General features: G+C 44.7%; 1 protein-coding gene across 1 annotated transcript in view; it reads right to left on the reverse strand.

Moving 5' to 3' along the window:
- Positions 1-10,645: 10,645 nt before the first annotated feature.
- The window catches only part of ARHGAP22 (Rho GTPase activating protein 22), a 143,390-nt gene continuing 140,476 nt past the window's right edge, over positions 10,646-13,559 (reverse strand). The window contains exon 10 of the mRNA XM_055345011.1: positions 10,646-11,377. Within this exon, the coding sequence (XP_055200986.1) occupies positions 11,149-11,377 (229 nt within the window). The 3' untranslated portion in view covers positions 10,646-11,148. The remainder of the gene's footprint in view (positions 11,378-13,559) is intronic.

Here is a 13,559-nt window from a genome sequence, read left to right on the forward strand (position 1 = left end):
TTGAACCTTTAAAACATCTTAAACATTTCTGTGGTTTTTTTTTTAAGAAATTGCAAATAAGATTTCTATTAAGCAGTACTTATGTAAAGCCACCTTGCTTCTCATAACTTTGGTTTTTCAACCTTATATATTTAATATACCCATCATCTTACTGTCAGAAAATCATTTTGATTAAGATTTATTATTAACTGTTTTATTTTATTATTCAGCTTTATAGGAAAGAGACAGTAATTCTTTCTACATAGTTCTTCCTGGTTACTACTCTGTTACTTGCTAATCATTTGTAAAATGATTGTGGTGTTGGGATTGCTTAATTATGATATATATATAAATAGAGCATCTCAACTCTTTCATACTGTTTGCTGAACAGTTCTCGTTTTGTCACACACCCTTGGCTGCTGATTATTCCTGGTTTGTACTCTTCCAGGTTGGCACAGTGCTTCACACCAGACTTACTAAGAGAAATGCCAGCCTCTTAAATGAGGAGGCTCCCATACAGCCCCCTTTGTAGTATAGAGAAACTTGATGGTATGCAAAGCAGCAAACTTTTCCATAAGCCCTTGCGTTATTCTGTTCCATGTTAATCCTGTTTTGTCTAAAAAGATGAAGGTGAAGAGGACATCAGCTCTGATAGTGAGATCAGAGGTGGGCAAGTGAAACTGTTTTGGGGTTATAGATAAGACTTGGTTTACACTATCGGCCAGTATGTGCTACACATATGAAGATGTAACTACTCAGTGTTGCCTAGGCACAAGCCTGTACAACATTTTGAGATAAAGACATAGTCTGTTTTCAAAAATACTGTTGTAGTTTGTTTGTGGGTGTTGTTCATTAGTCACACATTAGCTGTAGAGTGAATGCATGAAGCCCCATGACCCCAGTAAACTTCTCTTATCAGTAGAAAAACCAAACACCACTGTTCCATGATTAGCAGCCCTCTTAAATGTTGCCTCCGTGTCTTTACATGTTAGTGTACCTGTGTTTCTATGATCTCTCTTAGGTTTTTCCTTCAGAGGAAACTGATTTTTCCTTAATAATAAGAATGATGAAGATGTAAAGGGCATTGAAGCAGAAATGTATAGTTTGGGGTATGATTAGAGAAATCACAAGGAAAACAAAAGTCCTAATTAATTTCAAACTAACTGCTCTCTTAGTTAAGTGCTCTTAAGGAGAGTCTAGTAAGAGTAACAACTTATGGCCATTTCTAGTTTAGATTCTCTTCGTTCCTGAAACTTCCGGGAAATGTTACCTGTGGATTAATTTTGCACAATGTTCTATTCTCACAATAATTTACAAATTAAACTAGATTTTTATTGAACTACCTCACACTAATTTTCTATGCTTTCCCAAGTAAGCTATTGCCCTTATTGTAAGCTCTTTACTGAGTGTGAATTATAAATGTGTGTTAAATACTTTATAGCCAATGTTGACACAGTACCAATAAGTGTGTAAAATATATATCTTGCATCAGTAAGAGAGACTCATGTGGAAAATCTTTCATTGTATATCTTAGAAAATTGTGTTAGATGTGTTCGTTGAACATTATTACTGTCTGTTTTTATAAGTAGAAACCTGCTCGTGATACCAGTCCATTCTTTACATTTTACAAAAGGAATAAATCTTAGTAAATTTTACGAAGAAATAAATTACTTTTGTAGGCCCGATATTTGGTATATTTTTGAGAAGCTCTTAATCTTTTAGCTGAATGATGAAGTTGAACTAGCTGTCTACCTGGACTGTGACATCTATTTTCTCATTACAGTTAATCCTGTTCAACGGGTTTTAAAACCTGGAAACCTGCATACGATAATTGACATTTGCTTTTCTCCCTCTATGATGCCATTCCTTCTTCATTCCTGTTCCTTCCCTGTGTTCCATTCCCTCTCCTCTCTAGAAAAAAACAAAATGGGGCACTTTGTAGGGAATGCTGAGATAATTATTGTGGTTTTTAAATCATTCATGCCCTGGTCATTAAACATGCACCACTGGAATGTACACATTGTTACCTAGTATGTTAATTGGTTATAATATTTTAAATAAAAAAGAAAAAAAGTGGTATGAAAATTATGAAATTAAGAGTTTTTTCATTGAAAATAAAATGTAGATTTGTGGCAAAAAGTTTTTCCGGCAATTTTAAGATATCCTGTGGATTGGGATTAAAAGGGTGGTGGTGTTAGCACAGGTTTCTTAGATTTGGATTTATACAGATTGTGAAGAGCTTAAAATACCATGCTGGTTTTCTGGTTTACCTAGTCTTGCTTTTCTTGAGGTCTTGAGGTCTCTGGAGAAAGTTTATCTAAAAGGAATTTTCTTTAGTGCCCTTAAGCTAGTTCTTGGTAACTATGTGAGAGCAGCTATCATGGCCACTTGGCAAAAATTAATTTAAAAGGATCTATTTCAGAATAAGTTGAGGATTTCAGCCTTGAGTATGTTCTTACCTTTGTCATGCATATTTTCTCTTTGCCTGTGCTGCTGACTAGGCTGCTCTGAGTATCAGAGTCACTCACTATATACATCCAGGATGCCTCTGTATGACAACACTCCTCTATCTTACTCAACTCTTGCTCCAGAAAACCATCTTAGCCATGCTATCCCCAACCCTGGCCTGCACTCAAACTTCCTGCTCTGAGGACAGGACTGGAAGGAGGTCTTTAACCTGATCACTGCTGCTCCATCAGCTGATGGGGTTGCCAACCTGCTGCATGCAAGCTGTTTTATCACAGTCACTGGAGAGGCCTCCGGGAAGAGACTGGGTGGCAGAAGCAGACATTAAAGCGTTGAGTCAGTATCCACCACCAGTTGGTATCCAGTATCCAGTTCTGATACCCCAGTGATGTAATACCCCAGTGACACTAAATAAAAGGGGAATAGTTCGTCCTTGTTAATCTAAGTACTCCATTTATTTTAGTATTGTACCTTAAAAAGTGCATTGACTTCATGTAAGTAAAAATTGATTTGTACTGATTTTGTGGTTTAAACTTTTTTTAGCTTTACAGCTAATGCACCAATATCTGTGGACTTCATTTGAAACTAAAATACTTAAAATATGCCTTGTTAACGTTGGACTTCTAACATTTAATTTTGTCAACTGATGAATGCATTTATGTCTAAGATCCTAAGTTGGAAGCTGGGGTAAGGAAAGATACAAAAATGGATGACAGTCTGGTCAGCCTGATTGAAATACTCTTGTGAAGAGGAACAAGAACCATGCTGAAGGAACACAGGGATTGATCAGATGAAATGAGAATTTTGCAGAGGAGGCATTTTTTGAGCCTTGGTATAAGGAAGGGTAATCCCAGGTTAAGGGAAAAGCAAGGAGGTTTAAAAGTGTGTGCATGGGCAAGGAATGTGGAATGGCCTGGCATGAATGTGGTCTATGAGGAGAATATAATGACAGATAAGTCTGAAAGACTTGAAACATTTGGAGGAATTGTCTTCATTTTAAAGGCAGTAGGAATTTGTAGTTTGTGGGAGAGTAATGTGACCAGATCTTTGTTTAGGAGGTACATGGATAGTGGGAGTAAGCTGGTTAGACTGGAGGTGGAGACTGGTGACTGGGCAGCCAAAGATAGAGAGCTGAGATCCTTTTTGAACAATAAAGGAAGGAGAGGACTCAGGTTGCCATTAGCTGGGCAAAATGGCCAAGAGTAGCATTTGGGGATGAGCCCTAAGGATTTGGCAGCACACAAGTGGTTGTGCAGGGAAAGCATATCCAGTCTATTTTCCAGTTTGTTATCATAGTTTGAAGAGACCATGATGGAACATACATCAGGTATGGCATCAGCTTGCCACTTTGTTTCAGGATGGGAGGGAAAGGAGTAATTTCTCCTTTACTGCCTGTACACCTCTCCAGTCTCTTCCATCGTGAGGTCTGCATCATCTGCCTGTATGACTCATAAACCCATTTCCATTAGTATCATTTTGTGGACAGAAGAAAAGGGATTCCTGTTGGGTAATATATGTAAGACTTAGAGTTACCTGGATAGGTGGGGGCATAGTTCTGTTTGCTAAGGATCCAGTGAGTGGTGAAACAGCAGTAACGAGGACTTTTTAGAAGTTGGCAGGAAATACAGAGAATCACGACATGTCTTGAGGAAAAAGACTGAAGGGTCAGACAAATGAAAAAAGAATTAAAAAGCACGTGTGTTGACAAGACAAGGTTCCAGAGAGAGTGGGACCTATTGAATCCTGTGAATCCAGGTTAGCCTGAGCTCAAGATGGAGAATTTGGGCAATCTAGGATAAGTCTCAATTTTGGTGAGCCTGGCGCTTCTTTGTCACATAAGGATGGGAGATGGTCTCACAGGGCTACTATAATGATGACTTCATATGCTTTTATAAAAGTAATCAGTAGGGGATCCCTGGGTGGCGCAGCGGTTTGGCGCCTGCCTTTGGCCCAGGGCGCGATCCTGGAGACCCGGGATCGAATCCCACATCAGGCTCCCGGTGCATGGGGCCTGCTTCTCCCTCTGCCTGTGTCTCTGCCTCTCTCTCTCTTTCTCTCTGTGACTATCATAAATAAATATTAAAAAAAAAAAAAAGTAATCAGTGTAAGCAAATGGAATTGCTGACTTTAACTTTGGAAAGGAATAGAAATGGTTTAATGTAGAGAAGTATCCAAGAGCAAAGGAGCAATTGTGTATTGACTCCCACCTGAGAACTTCTGCTGTATGCTCTGACCTTCAAGTAATTTTTTATATCCCAAGTAGTCCCACCCTTTGGTTGATAATAATTCATTGTTTGAGAGAAATGCCCCAAAAATCAATACTGATATTTTTAAAATATTTTATTTATCCATGAGAGACACACAAAGAGAGGTAGAGATATAGGCAGAGGGAGAAGCAGGCTCCATGCAGGGAGCCTGACGTGGGACTCGATCCTAGGACTCTAGGATCATGCCCTGAGCCAAAGGCTCAACCCCTGAGCCACCCTGGCATCCCCGGACCTTTTTTTTTTTTTTTTTAAGAATTAGAACAGATAAACATTTTGTTTTGGTTCTATTTCATGTAACATTCCCACTGTTCACCTCGTTCCAGCTGAACCTCCACCATGGCATCTCTGTGTACAATGCCTCGGTTGCTTACTCCTGCATTTGCCTATTTTAACTCCTCATTGCTTAAGACCTAGCTCAGATAATTCTCTGATGAGCTTTCCCTGCGGTGACTTTTTCTTTGACATACCCAGTGCTTGCTTGCTAACTCATTTTATTCATTTGTTCACGTCCCACTTTTTTCCACAGGATATAATGTCTTATAAGACAGGCATGTTGTCTGCCTTTTATTATTGTTCTGTGAGGTACCCTGTGTTCTCTTTTAGATGCTTCATTCTGGAAGCCCTTGGATGGAAGAACCTGTCCTAACTCCTAGGTAATGCCTGGGAGGTAGGCATTCAATAAATGTTGGGCTGGGTAAATTAATGGCTAGGGCCTACATCTATGCTGTTTCTGCCCTCTGGAATGCAAAATTCATGATCCTCAAAATGTGTCCTAAGGAAACCACATATAGCACTCTGAAATTACTGTAGTAGTGTGAGCTTGGGCTCTGATACCTAAAGTGGAACCCTGGCTTCACACTAGTTGCCTCACCTACAGCAAGTTGCCTAAACTCTCTGAGGCTCTTGTTTTCCCAGAAAAGGTGATTCTCAAATAGAATTAGAACCATGAGGGAGATGGTTTTCTTACAAGCTTTCTGAGATGACTCTAATATGTCCCCCCCTCCATCCATTATCAGCTGCCTTAGAGACCTAAACAAATACCCAACTCTCCACAAGAGCGGTGACAGATGGGATGCAGGGCACATCAAGAATGAGGCCGGCCAAGCCCCAGGTGGTTACTATGAGAGAAGGGAACCAGGATGACCCCAGGAGACCTCTAAGGGAAGACAGAGATGAGGAAGTAGAGGGGCAGATGGTGCAGCCCAAGTAATGATCCTGCCTCTGCCCTTCCTACAACCCTTCAGTGACTCGGTAACTAGTACCAATTCTAGCTGGCTCTCTGTTGAATTAGTAACAAGCTTCATTGAGTGCTTACCCTATGCCAGGCATTCAGGGCTTTGTATGAGCTCACAGAGTTTTTGCCACTTTGGTAAGAACTGTTCTCCCCTCAAACTGAGGCGCAGCGATCCTAAGTAACGTGCTCAGGGCTACTTGACTGCCCTGTGGTGGGGCGGGGTCTGAATCTGGGCAGTCTGACTCCAGTGTTTACTTTGTAACCACCTGCTCTACAGTGGTTACAGAGGGAAGACTGAGAAGTTCTATGCCAATAAAGGTTTTAGTGTTCAAGTAAGTTATGGGGCTGCTACTTAAAGGCGAGCATGTTCGTTTTTCAGGACTCTTGAAAGACTTTAGTATGTGTTTAGTCTGTGGCCTCTGGCCTCCCACTTCTTGTCTTGGAGGCCAACCCTTCCACCTTCTTGCATCTTTTTTCAGACTTCTCATTATCACCCTCATTTCTTCATCATTATCTTTCCCTCTCTACTGAATTATTCTTAGCAGCAAACATGCTCTAGTAATTCCCGTCCTTAAAAGGCACTCTCACCCCCTTTCGCTTTGCTACCCTATTTTTCTGCTCCTCTTCACATCAGGACTTCTGTAGAGATTGATCTGGGCACAGTGGCTTCCCTTCATCCCTCATTCAGTCTTCAGACCATTCCTATCTAGTTTCTGACCTGTCACTCTATTATACTCGGGCTGGACCTCAGTTCCTGGACTAGCTTCTCTGCAGCCACTTCCTGTCACCCCCACCAAAGTTCTCCACTCTCCACCAGTGGCCCAAAGAGCCTTGTTGGGATACAAGCCAATTCATGTCCATTGATTTAAAGCCTTCAAATGCTTTTCTACATCCCTTAAAATAACTCTACCTTGAGTGACAAGGCTCTAGTGTCTGGCCTTTCCTGCTTCCTGCCCTGTGACCCACCATGCCGACACTGGTGCCATCACTCATGCAAACTTCTACAGCTCTTTTTCTTCTGCCTACAGCCGTCTGGTTGCATGGCTGCCCTGTCTGTCCTTCCGTCTTCAAATTCACCTTCTCAGGACTTCCGGACCAAACTGTCTAAAATATGGCCCCGGGATCCCTTTTTTTCAGAGCACGTCTTAAAATCTGAATGTATCTTGTTTATGTGTATGTCTGTTAAGGAAAAAAGCACAATTCAACTGAGTAAATTTAGGTTTTGGTTTTTTTTTTTTTGTAAATTGAGATCTTAATGACTTTATTCAATGATTCATAAATATTGGGCAGAATTGAGTCTAACATAGAAAGGAACTCGGAGGAGCTGTACAAAATGAAAAATTTCTATAGGCAGAAGGAAGCAGGAAATTATATTAGAAAAAAAGCAAGTTGGTTATTGTAAGGTTACTTTCTTACAGGGGACAGTTGGGGTCTAGATGACCTAACTAGTACTGACCAGATGATTACTGATGGACTGGTTTAAGATTCCGTTCATTCCTGGGAAAGCTCTAACTGTTAAGTCTTGGGTCTGTGATGTGTGGCTTAGTTTGAATGACTGCATTTGGGGCCTGTTGTCTTCTTTTTATACTTATGGTCTATCTTACATCATAAATTCTATGAAAGCCATGACCTAGGTCTTGTTCCCTGTATCGCCATATGAATGAAAAGCCTGTGGATTTCTACAGTGGACATAATATGCAGCAGGGAAATCCTAAAGCATAAAGGCTAATAGCATATCCCACCCCCTGTGACTAGATCCTTGCCACCTTCTCTAGCGCTCCATCCTCCCCCACCTCTCTTTCTCTGTTTCTCTGTCACATATACACACACCTCTTTTGCTCTAGCTACACACATTAGCATACAAAACAGTTCAGGTGTCAAATCTATCAGGGTGCCTTCCCTGACCTCTGCCCTCTGATTTAGAGATCTCATAGCAGTCATTTTGCATCCTGTGCACAACCCTCATTTAAATTAAAGATTGGTGTAATGTTTTAAAACTTTCAAGCCAGCATCTTTTCAATTTGAATGAGTAACTAAGAATACAGGCTCTTAATTAAGACTCCCTGGGATGGGAGCCTGACTCCTTCACCGACTTGTGTATGGTTGTGGTCCAGGTCCTTAACTTCTCTGTGCTTCCAAAGTACTAGGTTCTAGCAGTACAGAAAATAATGTCATCTAATCACATGTAAGGTGCTTAGACTTGCTGGCACAGCAACCATTCTCTGAGGCTATCCTCATTTTAGACATGAGGGAGCAGAGACCCACACAGCTGAACTTCCCCAGTGTCTTCCAGCTGCACAGAACTGGCCCAAGTTCTTTGTTTTATGCCAAGAAGCTTTCTGTGGTTTATCTTTCCATTCTTACCAACCACAATACAATTTTGGCACATCCTAAGTCCAGCTGTCACAGGGCTTCTTGGAGTATGGAAGTGGTAGCAGTGGGCTTAGTAGGAAGGGCAGAGATTTCTGGCAAAGGTGGTGGCTCTTGGTGGATACAAGGGTGTAAGAGGCAGTAACACTATCATATCTACTTAGCTGTGAGGTCATATAAATTAGAAATTGTTCCTTTATGACAGCACCACATAGGATATTGGGAGACCTTTCCAGGGGGCTGGGGCCCTAAATCAAAAGGAAAGGGAGTCAGTGAAACATGTTGTTACTGTTAGTGACTCCATTTACTGTCCACAGGCCTGGGAACATGGATACATGGACTCCATTCCAAAGCCCTTTTAACAGTGTGGAGTATGCAGTGGTTATGCCTAGTCCAGTATTCAACAGCCAGCTAAAATAAGGAATGTCTGTCTGTCTCTCTCTCACACACACCCTAAAAACTCTTAAAAAAAAAAAAAAAAGGACTTTTGGGAGTCTTATTAAACCAATTCCTTTTTTGTTTTTGAGTATGACACTTATAATTTCCAGTTTTGGTTTTAAAGCAAAACAAAAATTTTAAGACACTTCTGAAGTAATCTGAGAGCAGAATGCTAGATTTTGGCTAATTTTCAACTATTGCATGGTTGATTTATCCATAATTCAACAATTTTTTTTGCAACTTACCTTTCCTCTTTCTAAAGCATCCAAAAAAAGTCAGGAGTCTTCAAAACATTAATTTCTTATGTTTTCACGTTTGTAACTCATTGGTTTGCTTAATATGAAATGCTGTCATTACACTAAATCGGTACAACTTGAAACAGTTTGGAAATAGGTTGTTGAAATTAACTCAGGGAGAACCTGAGTGGATACAGAGTACTGGGCCAAAGCCCATCGGCCCTGGTGCTGAGTGTGCTTTACAGGCAGAAGGCCATATGCTTTACAAATCGAATGGAAAGTGCTGGTTAAGTGAGAACTGGAGGACAGAACTTCTACTGAATTGAATGTTGGCTGATTTTCAAAGAATCGCATTTGCAGATCCTACTTCCACCAGCAGGTGGCAGATAGGGTTCATGAGCCGGTTTTGGCCTCGGTGTGAAACCCCCTTTGTCTTTCCGCTCCTTTGATAGCCTAGCAGTGTTCCTCTCCAAGTCAATGTGGGCAGAATCCCGGGACTGTGGTAAGGGATCCCAGGACCATGAGAATACACTGGTGTTCCCACTTATCTTGTCTTAGCCTCAGTTTCTCCCCTGAGATGGGGCCAACTCCTATCTTGTTGAGGAATCAGTCCCTTCGATTTCTTTCTCTTTCTCCTTGAATAGAGAGGAGAGCAATATTTTACCTTCTGGGGAAGCCGGTCACCCAAATCATCTGCTAGTAGATTGCCTGACAGTAGATCTGGGTATTGGTCTCCGCTGACCCCCTCCCTCCTCACAGTTCCCCAGGAGAACTCTTGATGTCTGATGCTGCTGGGTGCCCTTGGCAGGCATCTGGCTTCCTGGTTGGTAAGACCACAGGTGGCCTGTGGTCAGCCTGCCTCACCGCTATGGAAGTTACTAGCCAACTTGGGCATGTGGGCTTATACCTCACGGTATGAAGCCAGCTCTTCTTGGAAGCACCAATAGCCTGGCATTTAAAGCATCAGTGCAACAGTGTATACTTGACTGTAGGCAGATGGATGGTTGGGCCTGAGGGACTTTTCCCGAGATAGTGATCAGAAATTGGGGCACTTTAGTGTTCAGGGTAGCAAGAGGTGATAGGTAAGGACACTATGAGCAGGAGCAAGTGAAGGACCACCAGCCCAGTCTGCTCTGAGGCCACTCCTTTGTTGCCCCCTAAATCCCAACCCTAGGAGCTCTGGCACAGGCCAGTACATGTGCTGTGGTGGCCAGGTAGACTTTCTTATAGGGTCTGCCCTAATGGAGCTCTGAAGTCTGGGGATGAGCTGGAGAAGGAAGGTAAAATGGGCATGGAAGGGAGAGGGACTAGTACTAGCCCGAGGGAAGTGTGGAGAGAAACAGGGCCCAGCTCGTGGGGCCCCAGGAGGACAGAGAACCGGCACGTCCCATCACCATGGCTCCCTTTTCCTTTGTACACATGCCTTGCTCCCCCGCACAGACCCGGGTGCAGAAGTGAGCTGTACATGGTCCTCATGCTGAGCTCTGCCTCATAGGCTGAGCTCTGCCTCATAGGCTCTAACCCTGGAGCAGATATGGGGTGAAGCAAAAGCAAGCAGGTTATGGTGGAAGGCTTGTGAGGAATTCCAGACCAGCTGCCAGCTGCACAGGCCCAGGTGGCTCAGCGGGGGAAGGAAGAACTGACAGGAAAACTGTCCTGCCCTGGGCACAGGGAGTATGGAGCAAAACGTAGATTTGCATCAATCCAGCTTCAGTGACTGTGATCACACTGGGTATTCCTCAGAGCTTCGTAAGGCCATTCCACTGTGGGACACCCCGAGGACTTCCGACTCTGTGAGCAACTTGGTAACACCTATTCTGCATGACCATAAAGGAGTCAGGCATCCAGACATCGTGCCATGACAGCAAATTTAATAAAGAATGCAAAATGTTCCCAGTGGGCTACTCTGATCCCAGGTGCTTGGGTGGTCATGGGATTGTCCCCTCTGACACCTACCAGGCCCTGCATGGTTGGAGAAGCATCCAGATCCTACATGGGGCTTGGGCTCCCAACAGTTCCCCTGGGGGTGTCAGGACTCCTCCCTCCAGCTGGCTCCAGAGCTCCTGGCACCACTGAAGCCCAGGTCCAAGCTGCAGGGGTTTGTGGCTCCTCCTGAGGCAGGCAAGCACTGCTGTGGGAGGGAGCTCTTTCCACATCTTCACTTTTGGGCTTTGTCACCTTTTGCCCCAACAGTCAGGCTTCCCAAGGTTGAGAAAAACTCCTCCATTTCCTTCTGCAGCAGCTGGTTCCTCTTCTCTGCATCTTCCCGTGCCCGCTCTGAGTTCCTCAGCTTTATTTCCAGCATTGTGTGCTTTTTCTTTTCTTGGTCCAGTTCTTCTTCTAGCTGTGACATTTGTTTCCTCAGGCTGGCACTGCCTTCTTCAAGTCTTTAAAATGAAGAAGAAAGACACTGATTTAGCCTTTGGCTGGCTGGGTTTCAGGAAACATGTACCTGCATGCACTCCTTCCAAAGGAGCTGGTCAGGCGGCCCATGGTGGTGAAAGATGAGCACAAGCTGAGACCTGGCTCTGGGATGGGCCCTGTAGGCCTCATCAGCTCCTCACAGGACCCTGGCACTGACCCTCGAGCCAACAGGCCTCACCCCCAGGGGACCTCCCCTCAGCCTGTGATCCAGAAATGCCAGCATGAGCATCTAGCCCTTTGGCACTTGAGGCTGGAGAGCTCTCTGAGTCCTTGCTAAAATATAAAGTCTGCCACCCTCCCGCCCAGCCAACTGTCCACAGAGGAATGGACTGCCGACTGGCAGAAAACAGGACTGGTCCCCAAATGGAGAGGGAAGTAGCAAACTGTCCCCGTGCCTTTGCTCTTCTGCGAGGCTCCTTGTGCTCCGGCCTTCCTCTGGTTGCCCCACCTCCCATGGCCCCCCAGGTCCCAGCCAGACACCGCGACTCACTGGGAACCCCATTAGGGTTGTCACCTCCACTACTCCTTGTCCTTCGTGCCCCAGCTCAGATGTCTCACCCTCGGTGATACTTCTCTGGATCCTCCCCAGGAGGCCACATTAGTGTTTCTTATGCCACCGCAGACATGCTGCTATGAATGTTGACACTATGCTGTGCCAAGGTTGGCCCATCCGTCTTTTCGGCCAGATGACTACATCCTATGAGGCCTCTGGGGCACGCTGAGCCCAGCCCCTGGGAGCCAACATATGGCAGTGTGAGCCCCAGGCTGGCTATTTATGAAGCAACATGGGCTGCTCTGAGTTCTGGTGTCTTTTCTGAAAAAATACAGGTGCCAACCCTCCACCCCAAAAGCTACCACTACTATGGACGAAGAAGAACCAGGAGCACACAGCACAACACCTGTTACTTGTACATGGAGTAAATATCCATTCCCCAGCCTGTCCAGGAGGAAGCCCAGGCCTCCACCCTCAAGCACTGAACACAAAGCACGAAGAAGGCAGGAAAGCTCCCTGCACCCCAGTCCTCCATCTGGGGAGCACAAGACATGCCATCAGAAGAACCTCTCCACAGACCCCTCATTGCTCGTTCCTCTGCCCTGGTGCTCTCAAGCTCAGGCCTGGGCTACCCGTCTGCTTCTCTATGTGGGTCTTTGTATGACCTCACCCAGTCTCCAGACTCAAAACATCATTTACACGCTGGCAACCCCTCATAGCCTCCATCTCCTTCAACTCCACTCAGAAACCTCATAAGCACTGCACCTTAACAGGTCCACAGATAGCTCCTGATCCTTCTCCAAGCCACTTCTGCAGCCCTGGTGTCCCACTCAGTGAACATCTTCTTCCAGTTACTCCGCCAAGACAAAAATATTGTCCCTTAAGTCAGTTCTTTCACCCCCACATCGGACCAATTAGGAAAAACTTCCAAATACATTGATAATCTGGCTCTTCTCCCCATCTCGACTACTGCCCCTTAGGTCCATGATACCCACATGTCTAGCCTGGAGCCCCACCCTGTGCCCTCTACCCTCTTTCTCACACTCCCCTCGTCCCCACTCTTTCTTCTACCTGCCTCTCCCAGCCACAACCCCCGGGCTTCTGCACCTGGCCTTCCCTCTATCCCAGCATTGCCTTCCGACCCTCACTCCCCATGCCCCCCTTCCCTTCACCCTGCTGTGTTCTCCTCCTTTATCTAACCTTCTAACACACCATACATTTTTAAAATCTATCTTGCTTACAGTCTCTCTCCGCCCCCCACCCCCAAGCACCACCAAATTAAGAATGAGGGCAAAGGCTTTGATCAGTTTTGGTCTTGGCTTGTGTCCCCTGTGTCTAGTACAGTATCTGCACATCACAGACACTCAGTGGATTCTCTCTGGGAATACAGGATTTGGCACAGGGGAAGGGTTCTGAGTCCTGGGAGGCAGGGCAGAAAGCTGGTTTCTCCCAAACCACTAGACAGACCCAGTGCTGACTGACTTCATATGTGCAGACGTATTCCCCAAAGACCCGCTGGGTGAGGCTCCAGTCTTTCTTATGCTCACACAGACTCTTCTCTCCCTAGACCACCCCTCCAACCAGGATGACAACATGACCACTCTGCTAGTGAGGATGCTACAAGGGCCGTTCCTTCCACCCCTTTGCCTCTG

Source organism: Nyctereutes procyonoides, unplaced genomic scaffold, assembly GCF_905146905.1.
Source record: "Nyctereutes procyonoides isolate TBG_1078 unplaced genomic scaffold, NYPRO_anot_genome, whole genome shotgun sequence".
NCBI lineage: Eukaryota > Metazoa > Chordata > Mammalia > Carnivora > Canidae > Nyctereutes > Nyctereutes procyonoides.